Source organism: Oncorhynchus nerka, linkage group LG14 (assembly GCF_034236695.1).
Source record: "Oncorhynchus nerka isolate Pitt River linkage group LG14, Oner_Uvic_2.0, whole genome shotgun sequence".
NCBI classification, from domain to species: domain Eukaryota; kingdom Metazoa; phylum Chordata; class Actinopteri; order Salmoniformes; family Salmonidae; genus Oncorhynchus; species Oncorhynchus nerka.
Genome location: NC_088409.1, coordinates 59,168,803 through 59,191,720, shown reverse-complemented (window position 1 = coordinate 59,191,720; position 22,918 = coordinate 59,168,803). Strand labels below are relative to the sequence as shown.

The 22,918-nt window shown below is 47.0% G+C and overlaps 1 protein-coding gene across 4 annotated transcripts in view; it reads left to right on the top strand.

Moving 5' to 3' along the window:
* Positions 1 to 22,918, top strand: part of LOC115141546 (spectrin beta chain, non-erythrocytic 4-like) — a 64,169-nt gene that overhangs the window by 3,780 nt on the left and 37,471 nt on the right. For 3 of the 4 annotated variants that reach the window (XM_029680508.2, XM_029680506.2, XM_029680507.2), the window contains exons 1-10: positions 6,305 to 6,483; positions 7,864 to 7,981; positions 8,193 to 8,351; positions 8,650 to 8,952; positions 9,204 to 9,354; positions 9,868 to 10,738; positions 10,967 to 11,104; positions 13,213 to 13,969; positions 19,995 to 20,197; positions 22,750 to 22,840. In XM_029680508.2, coding sequence (XP_029536368.2) covers positions 6,326 to 6,483; positions 7,864 to 7,981; positions 8,193 to 8,351; positions 8,650 to 8,952; positions 9,204 to 9,354; positions 9,868 to 10,738; positions 10,967 to 11,104; positions 13,213 to 13,969; positions 19,995 to 20,197; positions 22,750 to 22,840 — 2,949 coding nt within the window. In that variant the 5' untranslated portion in view covers positions 6,305 to 6,325. Of the gene's footprint in view, positions 1 to 1,467; positions 1,560 to 1,751; positions 1,833 to 1,931; positions 2,048 to 2,279; positions 2,393 to 6,295; positions 6,484 to 7,863; positions 7,982 to 8,192; positions 8,352 to 8,649; positions 8,953 to 9,203; positions 9,355 to 9,867; positions 10,739 to 10,966; positions 11,105 to 13,212; positions 13,970 to 19,994; positions 20,198 to 22,749; positions 22,841 to 22,918 lie in introns of those variants that run through there. The other variant, XM_029680505.2, reaches the window with a different exon arrangement.

Below are 22,918 nucleotides of genomic sequence, written 5' to 3'. Positions count from 1 at the left end.
CCCCTTCTCTCTCTGCCACTCCTCCTTCCTTCTCTGTCACCGATTCTGCAACCGTTTGTGGTTGTCTCATCCCTCTCTCCTCACACTCCTCTTTTAGTTTACTACGTCTCTCCTCCCTTTCTGTTTCCCTCTCTCTTTCTTTCTCTCTCTTCCTTTCTCTCTCCCTCTCCTTCCACCCCTCCCCTACCCTTGGACTGTTCCAGGTGACTTTGCCCAGTCAGCAGGCAAGGCCTAGCCACTGCAGCAGGCAGCAGACACAGCGAGAGAAAGGGGGGAAAGAGAGGAAAGGAAAGGAGGAATAGAGGCCTCCAGGAGGTAAATGATCTCCAGGAGCTCGATTTTTAAGACTAATAAACACTTGACACCTCCATTACATTTAGTAACTTCACAATCCTTTCTTGTTGCTTCACTCAGTGTCGTTGTGTTCATGCTACCTAATTGTGACCTGCGTGGTGTATTCCTCTCTGTCACGGCCAGACGGTTTGTTTCTCTCAAGCATCTTGTTTACTGTTGGATGACATGCACTGCGATCAAGGCTATTTCAAATCTGCCTGATCTGAGGTATGAGCAGATAAGGTACATTTTAGAGATGGAATGTCCTCATTGGCTCTTGTGAAAAGTCAGTTTGGTTTTAGGCAGCAGTTCATTTGAACTATAGTTGTTCAGTTGTTCTCCTTGTAATTAGTAGTGCTATCCTACCATAATCGAATCACATATAACATATTCCCTGTAGGTGGAGACTAAACCGTGTATACATGCAGTAGAGTCCTATAAGCCTCCAGTTGCATTCCAGTGTGAGTGAGCTGATGAAGCGAAGGATGCTTGTGGATGAGGTGCGATTTGTTGACATGGGTGGTCTAGCAGATACTAGGGTGTCAACCCTCCCATTAATATGTATCATGTCACCGTGACATGGTTGGGCCAATGGCTGTCATAGATGCGGGCGCACAGTGATGTTGTCATGATTTTGTGGCCTTCCTCCCAACATGACAGGCACACGTCTGTGTACGAGTTTGTGACGAGACATGCAATGCAGTTGTGTGACTATTGGGGTGTATTCATTACGTCTTGCAACAGAAACCGTTTACTGTTAATGTAAACCAAACAGAGCAAATGTAACGAAATGGGGAGGGAGGAACCTTGAATATGTCCATTAGAAACTCTTGTTTTCGTGGCAAAACGTTTTCCGTTTAAAGTAAACGGTTTCTGTTGCAAAGCGTTTTGAAACAGCCCAAACTGTTAACAACAGAATCGGTGTAATGAATACACTCCTGGTGTGGCTGTTGAATGGAACCGGGTTTTGTGTTCAATGTGTTTGAAACTGATCAGAAACATGGGCGTGTTTTCTAACTGTTTTCTTCTCACCTTCATAGTAATCTGGTGATCTTACTGAACTGAGGACAGTTTTGAGACTGGTTTCCTTGACCAAGGTTGTTTGTCGTCTGGTCTCGCTCCCTGTGCATACAGATCCAGGTGATTAAGATTGAGTGTGACGACAACAGGGAGACGCGGTCGGCAAAGGATGCCCTGCTACTCTGGTGCCAGATGAAAACTGCTGGGTGAATGTCTTCATTTAACCAAAAGCCAAAATTGAACGTCAAACTTTGTGAACAGTTTCCACTTTCCATACATGTCTTTAAGGATGTTGACAGTTGTTTTACTACTGTTGATACATGCAATGTCTTTAGTTGGATAGCATATATCTATTGGACCAATAGTTGTGAGTGTGTTCTGTGTCAACTGTCCCACAGGTACTCTGAGGTCCACATCCAGAACTTCACCACCTGCTGGAGAGATGGTCTCGCCTTCAACGCTCTCATTCACCGACACAGGTCAGCATTGGCTAAGCAATCAAGTCTTTACGTTTTAAAACATGTATTTATGTGACCATATGGAAAGTGAACTAAATGACCTACGTTGAATTACTACAGGCCTGATTTGATTGAATACCATAAGCTGATCCGGTCAAATGCCACACACAACCTCCAGCAAGCCTTCAACATAGCTGAGCAGAACCTGGGGCTCACCAAACTCCTGGACCCTGAAGGTAAGACCGCACAGAGAATTGAAATAGCGACTAGACAACCTCGTCAACAGTTCATGGACATTTGGTAACATATATCTCAGACTTGCAAACCTTCACAGACTTTCAGCGACAGTGACCATAGTTTATATTTTACACTACTGAAGTTATTTAATGTCAAGGTGTGATTATGTTATATTGTAAATGTGTGCTGTAAGTGTTTGTGTATTGGTGTCCTTCCTGTTTGACTCTGCAGACGTGAATACAGAGAACCCAGATGAGAAGTCGATAATAACCTATGTTGTGTCCTACTACCATTACTTCTCCAAGATGAAAGCCCTTCGAGTAGAGGGCAAGAGAGTGGGAAAGGTAGGAGGATGCCGACACACTTTCTCAAACTCAGCACTAATGTACTTGTCCTCTTGCTCAGTTGTGCACCGGGGCCTCCCACTCCTCTTTCTATTCTGGTTAGGGCCCGTTTGCGCTGTTCTGTGAAGGAAGTAGTACACAGCGTTGTACGAGATCTTCGGTTTCTTGGCAATTTTTCGCATGGAATAGCCTTCATTTCTCAGAACTAGAATAGACTGACGAGTTTCAGAAGAAAGTTATTTGTTTCTAGCCATTTTGAGCCTGTAATCAGACCCACAAATGCTGATGCTCCAGATATTCAACTAGTCTAAAGAAGGCCAGTTTTATTGCTTCTTTAATCAACCCAACAGCCTTTTAAAATGATAAACTTGGATTAGCTAATACAACGTGCAACTGGAACACAGGAGTGATGGTTGCTGATAATGGACCTCTGTACGCCTATGTAGATATTCCATCAAAAATTTGCTGTTTCCAGCTACAATAGCCATTTACAACATTAACAATGTCTACACTGTATTTCTGATCAATTAGATGTTATTTTAATGGACAATTTTTTTTGGTTTTCTTTAAAAAATAAGGACATTTCTAAGTGACCCCAAACTTTTGAACAGTAGTGTATGTTTTGTACACATGAGTATAATTCAAATCTAATTTTATTATGTTAATGCAAGTATAGCGAAATGCTTGTGCTTCTAGTTCCGACCATGCAGTGATATCTAACAAGTAATCTAACCTAACAATTTCACAACAACTACCTTATACACACAAGTGTAAAGGAATGAATAAGAATATGTACATAAAAAATATATGAAGGAGCGATGGCCGAACGGCATAGGCAAGATGCAGTAGATGGTATAGAGTACAGCATATACATATGAGATGAGTAATGTAGGGTATATAAACATTATATAAAGTGGCATTGTTTAAAGTGGCTAGTGATACATTTATTACATACATTTTTTCATTATTAAAGTGGCTGCTTTGATGCACCTGTACTGACCTCGCCTTCTGGATGATAGCGGGGTGAACAGGCAGTGGCTCGGGTGGTTGTTGTCCTTGATGATCCTTTTGGCCTTCCTGTGACATCGGGTGGTGTAGGTGTCCTGGAGGGCAGGTAGTTTTCCCCCGGTGATGCGTTGTGTAGACCTCACTACCCTCTGGAGAGCCTTACGGTTGAGGGCGGAGCAGTTGCCGTACCAGGCGTTGATACAGCTCGACAGGATGCTCTCAATTGTGCATCTGGAAAAGTTTATTTTTGTTTTTAGTGATAAGCCGAATTTCTTCAGCCTCCTGAGGTTGAAGAGGCACTGCTGCGCCTTCTTCACCACGCTGTGTGGGAGGACCATTTCAGTCTGTCCTTTCCACCTTCTCCACTACTGTTTCCTGAAGTCCACGATCATCTCCTTTGTTTTGTTGACATTGAGTGTGAGGTTATTTTCCTGACACCACACTCTGAGGGCCCTCACCTCCTCCCTGTAGGCCGTCTCGTCGTTGTCTGCAAACTTGATGATTGAGTTGGAGGCGTGCATGGCCACGCAGTCATGGGTGAACAGGGAGTACAGGAGAGGGCTGAGAACGCACCCTTGTGGGGACCCAGTGTTGAAGATCAGCGGGGTGGAGATGTTGTTACCTACCCTCACCACCTGGGGGCGGCCCGTCAGGAAGTCCAGGACCCAGTTGCACAGAGCGGGGTCGAGACCCAGGGTCTCTAACTTAATGACGAGTTTGGAGGGTACTATGGTGTTTAATGATGAGCTGTAGTCGATGAACAGCATTCTTACATAGGTATTCCGTTTGTCCAGATGGGTTAGGGCAGTGTGCAGTGTGATTGCGTCGTCTGTGGACCTATTGGGGCAGTAAGCAAATTGGAGTGGGTCTAGGGTGTCAGGTAGGGTGGAGGTGATATGGTCCTTGACTAGTCTCTCAAAGCACTTCATGATGACAGAAGTGAGTGCTATGGGGCGATAGTCATTTAGCTCAGTTCCCTTCGCTTTCTTGGGAACAGTAACAATGGTGGCCCTCTTAAATTCTTGCGTCGAGCCATCCCGGATCCGGTATCGTGACTACAGCCTCAAGCTCATTACCATAACGCAACGTTAACTATTCATGAAAATCGCAAATGAAATGAAATTAATCTATTTGCTCTCAAGCTTAGACTTTTGTTAACAACACTGTCATCTCAGATTTTCAAAATATGCTTCTCAACCATTGCAAAACAAGCATTTGTGTAACAGTATTGATGGCTAACGTAGCATTTAGCATAGCATTTAGCGTTAGCATTCAGCAGGCAACATTTACACAAAAAAACAGAAAAGCATTCAAATAAAATCATTTACCTTTGAAGAACTTCAGATGTTTTCAATGAGGAGACTCTCAGATAGCAAATGTTCAGTTTTTCCTGAAAGATGATTTGTTTAGGACAAATCGCTCCATTTTCTGCGTCACGTTTAGCTACTAAAAAAAACCTGTATCCAGGATTGTGTAAATCTATCCGCAAGCTCATTAGCATAACACAACGTTAACTATTCATGAAAATCGCAAATGAAATGAAATTAATCTATTTGCTCTCAAGCTTAGCCTTTTGTTAACAACACTGTCATCTCAGATTTTCAAAATATGCTTCTCAACCATTGCAAAACAAGCATTTGTGTAACAGTATTGATGGCTAACGTACCATTTAGCATTAGCATTCAGCATGCAACATTTTCCACAAAAACCATAAAAGCATTCAAATAAAATAATTTACCTTTGAAGAACTTCAGATGTTTTCAATGAGGAGACTCTGTTAGATAGCAAATGTTCCGTTTTTACAAAAAATGTTATTTGTGTCGACTAATCGCTCTGTTTTGTTCATCGCGTTTGGGTAAGAAAAAATAAATAATAATAAGTCATTAAAACGCGAACTTTTTTCCAAATTAACTCCATAATATCGACAGAAACATGGCAAACGATGTTTAGAATCAATCCTCAAGGTGTTTTTCACATATCTATCGACGATAAAATCCATCGTGGCAGTTTACTTTCAATTCTGAAGAAATGGAACGCGCATGGACCTACAGATTACGCACACAGGACACCGGGCGGGACACCAGGTAAATGTAGTCTCTTATGGTCAATCGAATGATTTGCCTACAAACACGTCACAATGCTGCAGACACCTCGGGGAATAGACAGAAAGTGCAGGCTCATTCCTGACGCATTCACAGCCATATAAGGAGACATTGGAACACAGCGCCTTCAGAATCCGGGGCATTTCCTGTATGAAACTTCATCTTGGTTTCGCCTGTTGCATTAGTTCTGGGGCACGCACAGATAATATCTTTGCAGTTTTGGAGACGTCAGAGTTGTGTCTTTCCAAGGCTGTCAATTCCATGCATAGTCGAGCATCGTTTCGTGACAAAATATTGCGCTTAAAACGGGCACGTCTTTTTATCCAATAATGACACAGCGCCCCCATATGTTCAAGAGGTTAAAGCGTGTGGGAACAGCAGACTGGGATAAGGAATGATATGTCCGTAAACACACCAGCCAGCTGGTCTGCGCATGCTCTGAGGACGCGGCTAAGGATGCCGTCTGGGCCGGCAGCCTTGTGAGGGTTAACATGTTTGAATGTTTTACTCACGTTGGCTGCAGTGAAGGAGAGCCCGCAGGTTTTGTTAGCGGTCCGTGTCAGTGGTACTGTATTGTCCTCAAAGCGAGCAAAGAAGTCGTTTAGTTTGTCTGGGAGCAAGACATCGTGGTCTGTGATGGTGCTGGTTTTCCTTTTGTAGTCCGTGATTGACTGTAGACCCTGCCACATACCTCTAGTGTCTGAGCCGTTATCAAATGCTAATAAACAAAAGTTATGAATTAAGTCACTCCTATGTAATATCCATCGATGCTAAATGTTTACGTTTTATACAGGTGTTGGACAATGCCATTGAGGGTCAGAAGATGATCGATCGATATGAGGCTCTGGCCTCGGAGCTCCTGGAGTGGATCGAGAAGACCATAGGCATCATCAGCAACCAGAAGTTTGCCAACTCCTTAACGGGTGTCCAGCAACAGCTTCAAGCCTTCACCACCTACTGCACCATCGAGAAGCCCATCAAGTAAGTAAACACTGTGCAATGACACATAAACATATGAATTATATTGCATCAATTTGTTTTCAATCTATAGTGGTCCTATTCATACACCAGAGGGTTTTAAACTTAAAACGTTTGTTTTATACAAATTATCACTAAAATAATTTTTGGTTGCTTTGGTTTTAGGACAGGATTTAGGTTGAGTCAATAGTTGCATCCTTTTATAGTTCTTATAGCTTATGTTATATAGTATGTTATTTTCTCAGAGAATGCCTCCAGACAGATGCTTTTGATTTCTCTGATTCCCATTTGATGTGTGGTATATACCATAACTGTTGGAGTATTCAACTAAAACCTACACATTGATGGGTGTGGGCACAGTAGTACTAGCATGAGACCCAGCATGAGGCCCCAAGCTGGCATGTCTGGCGTAACTAAGCACCCAGTTAGCCGTGCCATGTGACTCATGACCTATTTGACCAAAAGGGACTGGATCTAAGTGATGTGACACCCAAATGTGTCTCCAGAACCCTTTCACTCTATGGCTAGAGGATAGACATCTCCTCTGGTGACTAGTATCTCTGAGGCCTTTACCCGGCTTCTCACCCAGCCTCGTTGCCCTGGCAGCCCTCGATGGCCAAGAGGTGGTCATCATATGACTCTGAAATCTGCTCAGTGATGACCACTTATTATTTAGAATTAGGTTACAATTATATAGTGTGTGGAGCTAGGCCACGTGTAATGATGAATGCCTTTGCGGTGAAGGTCAAGCCTGCCGGCAATGTCACAGAGAATATATTGACTATATTGACTATATTGAGTCGGGTAACTTACAGGGCTGGCACAATGACTGTATGATTGTGTAACCGACGTCTATGGATGAAGACCGTCATGAAAAGACAATAACCGCCATAAACCGTATTTTTGTGGGGAACGAACAGCTGACCAAAGATGGGGGCGCCCGGGCATTCGTGCAGTTGTTTTGCGTTTCCGCGGTAACGTGGACTCTTTACAACGTGATGTAACTTTGTTGCTCCTTGCTGAAACAAGCAAGGTGTTGTATTGCAAACAAGTCTTTGGTTGCCTAGGCAACGGCACCTCCCTGCAGCAGCACATGCAGTAGGAGGAAAGGAGAACATTTTTGCTATTCAAACGATTATAATGGTGACCGCGGTCATTTGGCTGACCAATAACCATCATCCAAAATTCCATGACCGTCACAACCCTAGTAATGTAATAATAAGAACAAATGCATGTCTTTTATCCATTTTTGAGCAGAGGGTTATTTTACGGTACAGGATCTAGGATATGACACCTGTGATTTTACATTTCAAACGGATCCCACCTTGTGCAAAGTACTGTGTATCAGGGTATTTGTGAAAAACACTTTCTGTCTTGTGCTAGGTTCCAGGAGAAGGGGAACCTGGAAGTGCTCCTCTTTACTATCCAAAGCAAGCTCAGAGCTAACAACCAGAAACCATACGTGCCTCATGAAGGGAAACTCATCTCTGATATCAACAAGGTAATGAATACTGGTATACGTGGGAATAAGGAGTGTCTCAAATGCCTGAACAGATAATGCAATAGCTGGACATGTCTTGGCAAATATAAAACCCTTCTTTATCAGTATCAGTTTTTTTTTAAATATAGCAAATCAGTGCAAATTACTCCTCTTTATGTTTGTCACCATGCTGCATTATGGGTACATTTTCCTCTGTTTTTCATTTGACTAGGCGTGGGAGAGGCTGGAGAAGGCGGAGCATGAGAGAGGTGTGGCCCTACGTCAGGAGCTGATTCGCCAGGAGAAGCTGGAGCTGCTGGCCCAGCGGTTTGACCACAAGACCACCATGAGACAGGCGTGGCTCAACGAGAACCAGCGCCTCGTGTCTCAGGTAGGGACCACAGGGCCACAGTGACTAGTGTCTCTAACATATCAGACAGGGGCCATATCCTAACAGTCTTATAGCAATAGTCTTATAATTTAGCTGTAGATTGAGAATGAAATGTCTTTAGAATGTATTTTAAGAACAATGTCAAAGTATTGTATAACATGAATTACTTTTAAATGTACAATGGTATATTAAGATTTATTTTCATATGACTGCATTGCCCCGACTGAGTAAACCCTTCCACAATCACCTGCCTGTAGTTAAGTGATCCTCTGCCTGATTGAATGTCCCGTCCCACCAGGATAACTTTGGCTACGACCTGCCAGCGGTGGAGGCCGCCATGAAGAAGCACGAGGCCATTGAGGCAGACATCTCGTCGTACGAGGAGCGCATCGGGGTGGTGGTGGAGCTGGCTGGGGAGATGGAGACGGAGGGCTACTATGACATCCGGCGCATCTCGGCCCGCAAGGAGAACATCCTGGGCCAGTGGAGCCTGCTGAAGGAGCTGGTGGTGGGGAGGAAGACCCGGTTGGAGAAGAACCTGGCTCTGCAGAAGACCTTCCAGGACATGGTCTATATGATCGACTGGATGGAGGACATGCAGGTGAGACAAGTATTTTGTCATGCATTTTACGTTACATGAACACTATACTGTCTCCAAGTTGCGTCGACTCAACAGCATAGACTGTGGGTTGACATTTGTGTGCAAATGAAATGATAATGCGGAGATACAGTACATGAAACAACTGTGAGAAATCCTTGAGACGTTGACTTTTTAAGTTTTAGTACAGGCAGCATGGTCAGGGGAAGCACTGCTGAGTGTCAGAAAGGTGACCATGGTCCCTCTCACCACAGGTCCAGCTCCTGTCCAAAGACTTCGGCAAGCATCTGCTGGAGGTGGACGACCTGCTGCAGAAACACAGCCTCCAGGAAGCTGACATCACAGCGCAGGCAGAGAGGGTGCAGACCCTTAACTCAGCCGCTCTCAAATTCACCACCATCGAAGGTAAGACGTCAGATGGCTATGTTGCCAGATCAGCTTTAGTGAGAAGTGGAATGTGCTTTGATAACAACGAGGTGATTTTGAGGGATGAAATATTTGGATTTGATAGGATTAGAAATACTGACTGTGCTGTTATGTCTCTCATGGTCCTGGAAAAATGCACAGTTAAGAAAAACAAATGTTTTGTGTTAAGAATGTGTAGGAGTATAGTTTCCTGTACATTGAGTGGTGAAGTTGGTCGTGGCACTTCCAGAGAGACCCACAAAAGGGCGATCATGACTTTCCACAACATATTTTCTGAAGATCCATTTACAATACAAAAGTGAAGGTTATTTCAATTTTGTGGATATTCCATAGTTATTTTGGAAAACTTTATGCTCGTTTTATATCAGTATTAGGGTTTTTGTTTACATGCAAATTTCATTGAGTGTTTAGATACAGTCCCCCATATACATCTTTAATACAAACATGTACATTTAGTGCTGTCCCCTGTCCCCTATTCTCTCTCCTTCCCAGGCTACCAGCCCTGTGACCCCCAGGTGATCTGCAACCGGGTCAACCATGTCAGCACCTGCCTGGAGGAGCTCAAGCAGCTGGCGGCCAAGCGGCGCTCGGAGCTGGAGGAGTCTCAGCACCTCTGGGCCTTCTTCCAGGAGGTGGAGGAGTCCGAGGCCTGGATCCGCGAGAAGAGCTCCATCCTGGCCACCCAGACCTGCGGCAAGGACCTGAGCAGCGTGCTGCGGCTGCTCCAGAAACACAAGACCCTGGCTGGGGAGCTGCTGGCCCACCGCTCCCTCCTCCAACAGACCATGAAGAAGGGCAAGCAGATCCTGATGGAGAAGAGTTTCGGCACGGGGGGCATCCAGGAGCGCATCATGGAGGTGAAAGGGGAGTGGAAGAGGCTGGAGGACCAGGCAGCGCAGAGACTGGGCCACCTGCAGGAGGCACTCAATTTCTTCCAGTTCAGCACAGAGACGGATGACCTGCTGGCCTGGCTGCAGGACGCCTACCGCCTGGTTTCCAGCGAGGACTTTGGCCACGATGAGTACTCCACCCAGTCGCTGCTCAAGAAGCACCGGGGTGTGTGCGAGGCCGTGGACAAGCACCGGATGCACGTGGTAACTCTGCGCAAACACATGGTGGCGCTGCCACTGCATTACCGGGAGCTGGATGAGGTGCAGTCGAGGATGGGCGAGGCGGAGCAGCTGTACGCCGAGGTGGCCGAGGTGGCCGTCCTGAGGCAGCAGTGGCTGCACGACGCGCTGGCCGTCTACCTCATGTTCAGCGAGGTCAACGCCTGCGAGGTGTGGATCGACGAGAAGGAGCAGTGGCTCAACAAGATGGAGGTTCCAGAGAGGCTGGAGGACGTAGAGGTCATAGCCCACAGGTACAGCTCCCGTCTGGGGTGGCGATCATAGGCAGAATGTTAGATTTAAGTCATGCTTTTAGTTCTAAAGTTAGTCATGCGTTTTTCGGGAATCCGTTGCTTGAATCCTCCCCTCATAAGGGCGACATAACACTGTCATAGCAATGTCATAATCAGTAATATCTAACTGATGGCTCTATTGCGTTTAAAACACACATTCTCCCTCCTCTCATGTCACACTCTCTGTAGGTTTGAGAGCCTGGACCAGGAGATGAACAGCCTGATGGGAAGGATCCTGGACGTGAACCAGATAGTGCAGCAGCTCCTGGACAGTGGTCACCCCAGCTCTACAGAGGTCAGAGGCTGTCAGGACCACCTCAACAGCAGGTAACACCAGCCCACTGTTCTCTGACTGACCAACTCTGGGGTGTATTTCACTAGGAACCAAACAGAAGCAAAAGGTCAAAACGGGGAAGGACTAACTTGAACTTTACCAACAGGAATGTTTTGTTACAGTTTGCTATGGTGTGCAGCAAGGAATGCACCCCAGGTCTATTCCACAAGAAGACAATATGTGATGAAAATGTGACTTATCTGCATTGCGAAATAACATGGGAATTATGTTTAGTTGGATAGAGATTCATCAACACAGGTCATTTATTACAAAACTTAACACTACATAGGCTGCGTTTATTCTGGCAGGCCAATTCTGAAAATAGCTGAAAAGACCAATTAATAAACATAAATTAAAAGATCAGAATTGGGAAGCCTGTGTAAACACAGCCATAGAAACACATCTGTCAATCTATGTACAACACATGGTGCGCAGTGCATTTATGATTTTTTTCTCCCAAAGTGTTCCAGTTACCTCATTGGTTAGCTAATTTCCTGCCAAATAAGGAAAGGCGGGGGGGGGGGGTGATCAGATGCTGACCACGATGATCACATGCTCCCTGCTGATAGAACTGGAAGGGGACCAGAGACCCTAGTGACACCATGGTGACACAGACAGACAGATCCAGGGCCAGGGTAGTGGATGATGGTTTTGGTGAAATGCTCCAGTGGCCCAGTTCCTCCTGACCTTGGCATACAGAGCCTATCTCAGGGTGACCATCTGTGTCGATTGCCTACCACACCGGGTGCAAGACCAACATGCCCAAAATGTGTTCTCTTTGGCTTTACTATATTCTCCCTCAGTCTCAAACTGTTATGGTTTTAGTTGTGACTAAGTCTAGCATTCATGGATATTGTACATCTCTATGACATCGTTTCGGTAGACTTTGTCCTCTCTTGTTCAGGTTTGCTTCATGTTTTGACCATATCTGGTCAATGGTCCTATATATTATTGCTACCCTTTGAAGCCTCTGGCTTGGGGGTTTTGGCATGACGTCATGTTGGATATGCTTTGCTGAATGAGTATAATTCATGCCTGTTCTTTTGCATGAGGACCATATTAATTGGCGTGGAAACAAGCTAGACAGCCTGTGTCAAGACAAAGACAAAACCCTTTGAGATGCAAATGACAACTAAACAAACGAAACCAATGTCCCTTATTAATGCATTCGATCAATTGCACTATTGATTCCATCCTCTTGGGCTCTGTTGGTAAGTGAAAATAATATATATTTGAATAGTCTATATATTTTTCAAACATGAATTGTGACAATTGTAACAATAGTTAGTACTTAGTGTATGTTTTAGTATACTGACTGAATTAAAAGCTTAAAACAGATGCAGACTGACCCAGCCCCCTCCCCACCCCTGCGCCCCTGTCTGTCCCCCCCTCTCCCTACCACTGTGCCCCTTCCTATTAACCCCACACCCCTGGGCCCCTGTCTGCCCACTCCCCACCACTGTGCCCCTGTCTGTTACGTCTGCCCACTCCCCACCCCTGGGCCCCTGTCTGTTACGTCCCCCTCCCCACCACTGTGCCCCTGTCTGTTACGTCCCCCTCCCCACCCCTGGGCCCCTGTCTGTTACGTCCCCCTCCCCACCACTGTGCCCCTGTCTGTTACGTCCCCCTCCCCACCACTGTGCCCATGTCTGTTACGTCCCCCTCCCCACCACTGTGCCCCTGTCTGTTACGTCCCCCCTCCCCACCCCTGGGCCCCTGTCTGCCCACTCCCCACCACTGTGCCCCTGTCTGTTACGTCCCCCTCCCCACCCCTGGGACCCTGTCTGCCCACTCCCCACCACTGTGCCCCTGTCTGTTACGTCCCCCTCCCCACCACTGTGCCCCTGTCTGTTACGTCCCCCTCCCCACCACTGTGCCCCTGTCTGTTACGTCCCCCTCCCCACCACTGTGCCCCTGTCTGTTACGTCCCCCTCCCCACCCCTGGGCCCCTGTCTGCCCACTCCCCACCACTGTGCCCCTGTCTGTTACGTCCCCCTCCCCACCACTGTGCCCCTGTCTGTTACGTCCCCCTCCCCACCCCTGTGGCCTTATCTTTCCCCTCCCCCTCCCCACCCCTGTGCCCCCTGTCTGTCCCCTCTAGATGGAACCGCATCGTGGAGATGGTGGAGCAGAAAAAGGATCACCTGGACTCTGTCCTCCGTCTCCAGAACTACTTGCTGGAGTGTGCTGAGATCAAGTCTCAGATCCAGGAGAAGCGCAAGGCCATCGACGCCACTCAGTACGTGGGCAGTGACCTGGGCGGGGTGCTGGCCCTGCAGCGCCGACTCTCCACCATGGAGGGGGCCCTGGCCGTGCTGGAGCCCAAGCTGCTTCACCTGCAGCAGGAGGCAGAGGAGCTGGCTATCTCGCACCCGGCCAAGGCCATGGAGGTCCTGGAGCACTTCGAGGGCATCAGTGTGGAGTGGGAGGAGCTGAAGCGCACGCTGCAGGGCTGCGAGGACTCTCTGATGGTGGCGGGGCGGCTGCAGCAGTTCATCCAGGACCTGGACTCCTTCCTGACGTGGCTGGTGCACACGCAGACGGCGGCAGCTAGCGACGAGCTGCCCAACGCGCTGGAGGAGGCCGAGAGGCTGATCAACCGCCACGCGGCGCTGAAGGAGGAGATCGGGAGGTACGAGGAGGACTACGATCGGCTGCAGGCGGTCAACGAGCTGCTGGAGGCCGAGGAGGCTCCGCTGCCATACGCGGCGCTGCAGCAGTGGCTCCAGAAGCTGGATGTGGGCTGGAACAAGCTGCTGGAGATGTGGGAGAGCCGGAGGGAGGTGCTGGTTCAGGCGCACATCTTCCACCTCTTCCTGAGGGACGTCAAGCAGGCCGAGGCCTTCCTCAACAACCAGGTCAGTTAACCTCTTGTTGGACATCCCAACACCAATATATCTATCAGCAATATCTAGTAGTTAGGCCTACATACTGTATGTTATGTGCTGAGAAAAGTCCTGAGTGTTATGTGCTGAGTCAATTCATCCTAAATCATATTTAGCTAATCTGTGTTATTAGTCAGTAATTCTTATTAAACATGAATAGCTAAAGACGGTACAATATGACTTCTGACTGTACTAGATATGGATGCTGTGGAAGCGTAGTGCTATTGCAGTGAGGGTCAGTGCTTTTACAGTGAGGATCAGTGCTTTTACAGTGAGGATCAGTGCTATTACAGTGAGGGTCAGTGCTACTACAGTGAGGGTCAGTGCTTTTACCATGAGGGTCAGTGCTATTACAGTGAGGGTCAGTGCTATTACAGTGAGGGTCAGTGCTATTAGTGAGGATCAGTGCTTTTACAGTGAGGATCAGTGCTATTACAGTGAGGGTCAGTGCTATTACAGTGAGGGTCAGTGCTATTACAGTGAGGGTCAGTGCTATTGCAGTGAGGGTCAGTGCTATTACAGTGAGTGGCCAGTGTTCTATAGATGTTATGCTGGCAGGGAAAACCCCAGGAATGCAATCTTAGAAAACAAGGTGCTATCTAGAACCTAAATGGGTTCTTCGGCTGTCCCCATAGGAGAACCCTTTGAATCAATATTTTTTGTTCCAAGTAGATCCCTTTTGAGTTCCATGTAGAACCCTTTTCACAGAGGGTTCTACATGGAACACAACAGAGTTCTAACTGGAACCAAAAAGTGTTCTACCTGGAATCGAAAAGGGTGTGGAAAGGGCATTGTGGAAATAATCAGAGGGATATTTTCATAGTTACACACAGCACAGTATACAGTGTGCCTGTGATCCCTAGCCTAGATGTAGAATTCATAGGTGGCTCCATAGCAGGAAATCCCAGCAAGATGTGATATTGGATATGACAGCACAACCAACGACCAGTCGTAAACCCGCAACATTGCAGGCCTGCAGCAAAACTAGTAGCTATCTTCTTGCACACTACTGTGAGGGAGGCAAAGCTTTGGCAATTTGGTCTTCACTGTGCCTATTAGGGTTCACAGGCTTGAGTGTCTGTATGTGTGTGTTTATACAGTACAATTGATCATGTTCAAATGTAAACAAATGACATTGTTTTGCATTTAGTATCACAGTATCTCTTCCTTTATTGTGTCATGTGTGCGACTATGTACAGTATAATCTTTAGGCTGTGCTCTGCAGGCTGGAATATATACATACTTTATACAGTGCACTCCATTGCAGGGTCTTTGCATGCAGAAGATTCCAGTTGAAATGTCAAAAGGCACGCCTTTCCCCTGACTTGTGTGTCCGAGCAAGTCTCTTCTGGTTTGGTAACAGACCTTTACCACAGATCCAGTTCTCCCTTAAGACCCCACAGTCACCGAACTACAGGCCAACGGATTTCTTTTTGAATAGTTGTCAAACAAGGTGCCGCGGACTCGTTTTTTGGTCTTTCGCCCATGTTTATCTCAACCTGTCTACCATACATGTAGGAATGTCCTTACACTATCGCTTTACTTTACCTGTCATTGTGTTGAACACAACAATTCAGCATTCACAACTCAGACATCTCGGGCAGAGCTTTGTAGTATGAAATAGAGCCTGAGAGGGTTGCTATTCTCATGCCATTCATTGATCAGGAAAACATTGTAGGGTTCCTTGCCAATAATGACTGAAACCTGACCTCGTTATAGTCCTTAGAGATCAGTTTATTTGTCATTCAGCAAAATAGAATCTGCACCTTTTGCATGTACTAAACATGCTAATGTAGTTATTGATAAAATGCCATGAGATGACACCCATGTCTATGAGCAAGGTTTCCCCCCACATACCACATACATTTACATTTACATTTAAGTCATTTAGCAGACGCTCTTATCCAGAGCGACTTACAAATTGGTGCTTTCACCTTATGACATCCAGTGGAACAGCCACTTTACAATAGTGCATCTAGGTCTTTTAAGGGGGGTGAGAAGGATTACTTTATCCTATCCTAGGTATTCCTTAAAGAGGTGGGGTTTCAGGTGTCTCCGGAAGGTGGTGATTGACTCCGCTGTCCTGGCGTCGTGAGGGAGTTTGTTCCACCATTGGGGGGCCAGAGCAGCGAACAGTTTTGACTGGGCTGAGCGGGAACTGTACTTCCTCAGTGGTAGGGAGGCGAGCAGGCCAGAGGTGGATGAACGCAGTGCCCTTGTTTGGGTGTAGGGCCTGATCAGAGCCTGGAGGTACTGAGGTGCCGTTCCCCTCACAGCTCCGTAGGCAAGCACCATGGTCTTGTAGCGGATGCGAGCTTCAACTGGAAGCCAGTGGAGAGAGCGGAGGAGCGGGGTGACGTGAGAGAACTTGGGAAGGTTGAACACCAGACGGGCTGCGGCGTTCTGGATGAGTTGTAGGGGTTGAATGGCACAGGCAGGGAGCCCAGCCAACAGCGAGTTGCAGTAATCCAGACGGGAGATGACAAGTGCCTGGATTAGACCTGCGCCGCTTCCTGTGTGAGGCAGGGTCGTACTCTGCGGATGTTGTAGAGCATGAACCTACAGGAACGGGCCACCGCCTTGATGTTATTTGAGAACGACAGGGTGTTGTCCAGGATCACGCCAAGGTTCTTAGCGCTCTGGGACGAGGACACAATGGAGTTGTCAACCGTGATGGCGAGATCATGGAACGGGCAGTCCTTCCCCGGGAGGAAGAGCAGCTCCGTCTTGCCGAGGTTCAGCTTGAGGTGATGATCCGTCATCCACACTGATATGTCTGCCAGACATGCAGAGATGCGATTCGCCACCTGGTCGTCAGAAGGGGGAAAGGAGAAGATTAATTGTGTGTCGTCTGCATAGCAATGATAGGAGAGACCATGTGAGGTTATGACAGAGCCAAGTGACTTGGTGTATAGCGAGAATAGGAGAGGGCCTAGAACAGAGCCCTGGGGACACCAGTGGTGAGAGCACGTGGTGAGGAGACGGATTCTCGCCACGCCACCTGGTAGGAGCGACCTGTCAGGTAGGACGCAATCCAAGCGTGGGCCGCGCCGGAGATGCCCAACTCGGAGAGGGTGGAGAGGAGGATCTGATGGTTCACAGTATCGAAGGCAGCCGATAGGTCTAGAAGGATGAGAGCAGAGGAGAGAGAGTTAGCTTTAGCAGTGCGGAGCGCCTCCGTGATACAGAGAAGAGCAGTCTCAGTTGAATGACTAGTCTTGAAACCTGACTGATTTGGATCAAGAAGGTCATTCTGAGAGAGATAGCGGGAGAGCTGGCCAAGGACGGCACGTTCAAGAGTTTTGGAGAGAAAAGAAAGAAGGGATACTGGTCTGTAGTTGTTGACATCGGAGGGATCGAGTGTAGGTTTTTTCAGAAGGGGTGCAACTCTCGCTCTCTTGAAGACGGGAGGGACGTAGCCAGCGGTCAGGGATGAGTTGATGAGCGAGGTGAGGTAAGGGAGAAGGTCACCGGAGATGGTCTGGAGAAGAGAGGAGGGGATAGGGTCAAGCGGGCAGGTTGTTGGGCGGCCGGCCGTCACAAGACGCGAGATGTCATCTGGAGAGAGAGGGGAGAAAGAGGTCAGAGCACAGGGTAGGGCAGTGTGAGCAGAACCAGCGGTGTCGTTTGACTTAGCAAACGAGGATCGGATGTCGTCGACCTTCTTTTCAAAATGGTTGACGAAGTCATCTGCAGAGAGGGAGGAGGGGGAGGGGGAGGAGGATTCAAGAGGGAGGAGAAGGTGGCAAAGAGCTTCCTAGGGTTAGAGGCAGATGCTTGGAATTTAGAGTGGTAGAAAGTGGCTTTAGCAGCAGAGACAGAGGAGGAAAATGTAGAGAGGAGAGAGTGAAAGGATGCCAGGTCCGCAGGGAGGCGAGTTTTCCTCCATTTCCGCTCGGCTGCCCGGAGCCCTGTTCTGTGAGCTCGCAATGAGTCGTCGAGCCACGGAGCGGGAGGGGAGGACCGAGCCGGCCTGGAGGATAGGGGACATAGAGAGTCAAAGGATGCAGAAAGGGAGGAGAGGAGGGTTGAGGAGGCAGAATCAGGAGATAGGTTGGAGAAGGTTTGAGCAGAGGGAAGAGATGATAGGATGGAAGAGGAGAGAGTAGCGGGGGAGAGAGAGCGAAGGTTGGGACGGCGCGATACCATCCGAGTAGGGGCAGTGTGGGAAGTGTTGGATGAGAGCGAGAGGGAAAAGGATACAAGGTAGTGGTCGGAGACTTGGAGGAGTTGCAATGAGGTTAGTGGAGGAACAGCATCTAGTAAAGATGAGGTCGAGCGTATTGCCTGCCTTGTGAGTAGGGGGAAGGTGAGAGGGTGAGGTCAAAAGAGGAGAGGAGTGGAAAGAAGGAGGCAGAGAGGAATGAGTCAAAGGTAGACGGGGAGGTTAAAGTCGCCCAGAACTGTGAGAGGTGAGCCGTCCTCAGGAAAGGAGCTTATCAAGGCATCAAGCTCATTGATGAACTCTCCGAGGGAACCTGGAGGGCGATAAATGATAAGGATGTTAAGCTTGAAAGGGCTGGTAACTGTGACAGCATGGAATTCAAAGGAGGCGATAGACAGATGGGTAAGGGGAGAAAAGAGAATGACCACTTGGGAGAGATGAGGATCCCGGTGCCACCACCCCGCTGACCAGAAGCTCTCGGGGTGTGCGAGAGCACGTGGGCGGACGAAGAGAGAGCAGTAGGAGTAGCGGTGTTGTCTGTGGTGATCCATGTTTCCGTCAGAGCCAAGAAGTCGAGGGACTGGAGGGAGGCATAGGCTGAGATGAACTCTGCCTTGTTGGCCGCAGATCGGCAGTTCCAGAGGCTACCGGAGACCTGGAACTCCACGTGGGTCGTGCGCGCTGGGACCACCAGATTAGGTGGCCGCGGCCATGCGGTGTGGAGCGTTTGTATGGTCTGTGCAGAGAGGAGAGAACAGGGCTAGACAGACACATAGTTGACAGGCTAGAGAAGAGGCTACGCTAATGCAGAGGAGATTGGAATGACAAGTGGACTACACGTCTCGAATGTTCAGAAAGTTAAGCTTACGTAGCAAGAATCTAATTGACTAAAATGATTAAAATGATACAGTACTGCTGAGGTAGGCTAGCTGCGTTGTTGACACTACCCTAATCAAGTCGTTCCGTTGAGTGTGAAGTTTCTACAATGCTGCTTTTCGGGGCAAGCTGGCTAGCTAGCAGTGTTGGTTACGTTACGTTGCGTTAGGAGAACGACAATAGCTGGCTAGCTAACCTAGAAATTCGCTCTAGACTACACAATTATCTTTGAAACAAAGACGGCTATGTAGCTAGCTATGTAGCTAGCTACGATCAAACAAATCACACCGTTGGGACTGTAATGAAATGAAATGAAAATATGATACTACCTGTGGAGCGAAGCGGAATGCGACCGGAATGCGAAAGTTCTATTCAGTAGACGTTGGCTGGCTATTGGCTAGCTAGGAGTGTCTCCTACGTTAAGGACGACAAAATAGCTGGCTAGCTAACCTCGGTAAATTAAGATAATCACTCTAAGACTACACACTCTAACTACACAATTATCTTGGATACGAAGACAGCAAAGACAACTATGTAGCTAGCTAACACTACACTAATCAAGTCGTTCAGTTGAGTGTGATAGTTACTACAGTGCTACGGTAGACGGTGAACGTGTTGGGCAGATAGGAGACGACGAAATACGATAATTACGCAATTATCTTTGATACAACGACGACTATGTAGCTAGCTAAGAAGAAATTGCTAAGATTAGACAAATCAGACCGTTGTACTATAATGAAATGTAATGAAATGTAATGAAAAAGTTATACAACCTGCAGACCGAAGTGCGGATGCGACCGGCTCGCTCCAACCCGGAAGTTGCATTGAGCTTACTACAGTAATATTCCCACTTTCTCTCTCGGTTTTACTTATATTCCCTCTACTCTCTTGTACATTCATAAACGCTTCACTGACGTGGGGTTCTGACTCTGTCCATTCTCCCCGTCCCCCTACCAGGAGTCAGCCTTGGCCCACGTTGAGCTCCCCGCCACGGTGGAGACGGTGGAGGCTGCCATCAAGAAGCACAAGGACTTCACCACCACCATGGAGCTCAACCTGCATCGCATCAAGGCTGTCATCGAGGCCGGAGAGAGCCTCATTAGCCAGAGCAACATCTACTCGGACCGTATCAGGGAGCGTGTGGACACCCTCGCTAACAGGTGGGTGGCGACATATAGGACTGTTCTTGTCTGACCATGCTGTTTGTATGTCAAAGCCATGTACAATCTTTCTTAAACATCTTTGACTATACATAGAAGAGCACGGAGGCATGAAAATGAAATGCGAGCTTAGTCCGATCCATATAGCAGCATGGCTGAGTATTGACATGTCCTTATTTATACAGGGGAGGGCGCTATGGTAAAGTCTGAAACGCATGAGGTAAAGGTAGAGGTATCACTTGTCACTTAGCAGAGGCACAATACCATACAGTACCAGTCGAAAGTTTGGACTCACCTACTCTTTCCAGGGTTTTTCTTTATTTGTGACAATTTTCTACATTGTAGAATAATAGTGAAGACGTCAAAACTATGACATAACACATATGGAATCCTGTAGCAACCAAAAAAGTGTTTATCAAATCAAAATATATTTTAGATTCTTCAAAGTAGCCACCCTTTGCCTTGATGACAGCTTTGCACGCTATTCTATCAACCTGCTTCATGAGGTAGTCACCTGCAATTTGTCTTTCAATTAACAGGTGTGCCTTGTTAAAAGTTAATTTGTGGAATTTCTTTCCTTATTATTATTTCCTTCTTAACTGAGCCAATCAGTTGTGTTGTGACAAGGTAGGGTTGGTATACAGAAGATAGCCCTATTTGGTAAATTACCAAGTCCATATTATGGCAAGGACAGCTCAAATAAGAAAAGAGAAACAACAGTCCATCACTACTTTAATACATGAAGGTCAGTCAATACAGAACATTTCAAGAACTTTTAAAGTTTCTTCAGGTGCAGTCACAAAAACCATCAAGCTCTATGATGAAACTGGCTCTCATGAGGACCACCACATGAAAGGAAGACCCAGAGTTACCTCTGCTGCTGCGGATAAATTCATTAGAGTTACCTGCACCTCAGATTGCAGCCCAAATAAATGCTTCACAGAGTTCAAGTAACAGACACATCTCAACATCAACTGTTCAGTAACAGACACATCTCAACATCAACTGTTCAGTAACAGACGCATCTCAACATCAACTGTTCAGTAACAGACACATCTCAACATCAACTGTTCAGTAACAGACACATCTCAACATCAACTGTTCAGTAACAGACACATCTCAACATAAACTGTTCAGTAACAGACACATCTCAACATCAACTGTTCAGTAACAGACACATCTCAACATCAATTGTTCAGAGGAGACTGTGTGAATCAGGCCTTCATGGTTGAATTGCTGCAAAGAAACCACTACTAAAGGACACCAATAATAAGAAGAGACTTGCTTGGGCCAAGACACACGAGCAATGGACATTAAACTGGTGGAAATCTGTCCTTTGGTCTGATGAGTCCAAATGTGAGATTTTTGGTTCCAACAGCCGTTTCCTGGTGAGATGCAGAGTAGGTGAATGAATGATCTCCGCATGTGTGGTTCCCACCGTGAAGCATGGAGGAGGAGGTGTGATGGTGTAGGGGTGCTTTGCTAGTGACACTGTCAGTGATTTATTTAGAATTCAAGGCACACTTAACCAGCATGGTTACCACAGCATTCTGCAGCGATATGCCATCCCACCTGCTTTGGCTTAGTGGGACTATAATTTGATTTCAACAGGACAATGACCCAAAACACACCTCCAGGTTGTGTAAGGGCTATTTGACCAAGGAGAGTAATGAATTGCTGCATCAGATGACCTGTCCTCCACAATCACCCAACCTCAACCCAATTGAGATGGTTTGGGATGAGTTGGACCGCAGAGGGAAGGAAAAGCATCCAACAAGTGCTCAGCATATGCAGGAACTCCTTCAAGACTTTTGGGAAAGCATTCCCGATGAAGCTGGTTGAGAGAATGCCAAGAGTGTGCAAAGCTGTCATCAAGGCAAAGGGTGTCTACTTTGAAGAATCTAAATTAGAAAACATATTTTGATTTGTTTAACACTTTTTGTTGGTCACTACATGATTCATACTTTCATAGTTTCATAGTCTTCACTATTATTCTACAATGTAGAACATAGTGAAAATAAAGAAAAAAATCATTGAATGAGTTGGGTGTGTCCAAACTTTTGACTGGTACATTATATGAATGCACTATGGGTATTGAAATATTAAAATGCTGTTCAAATATGAGTTAGTTATACTGTAGTGATAACGGAGCGGTCTTAGTAGCAGGTGGGCTTCACAAACACAACGGTACACAGAGGAGACAAAGCATAAGCAACCGAAAAGAAACTCCCCTCGTCGATACTTTCTTTAACAGCAGAGCATGACATTCATACTGATGGGTGAGGCAAGGAGGGGCCTAGTTACCCCGTATTCAGCTCTCCACCCCAACAATAGCATGGGGCGACCACATGTTAGGGAGATATTTAGATGAGACCGTTGGGGGCGACTCATGTCTTTACAATGGACTGTTGTTCATTGTTGCTCGGTGTGCTGCACCAAAGCCATCGACGTCATAGACTTACAGTTGCAGATACCAGTAGAGTGATTGATGAAGTGTGTGGATGAATCGAGCAGTGTGTGAATGAATGGCTTTATGTTTCTCTCCTCCACAGAGGCAACCAGAACCGGGAATTGGCCCAACAGTGGCTGGAGAGGCTCAACGGCCAGTGGGGGCTCCAGAGGTTACTACAGGACTGCCACGAGGTAGGACAAAACACAAATAGTGTCATGACCAACATTGGCATATCAATGGAATAACCAATGGGAGGTAGTATGGGTTCA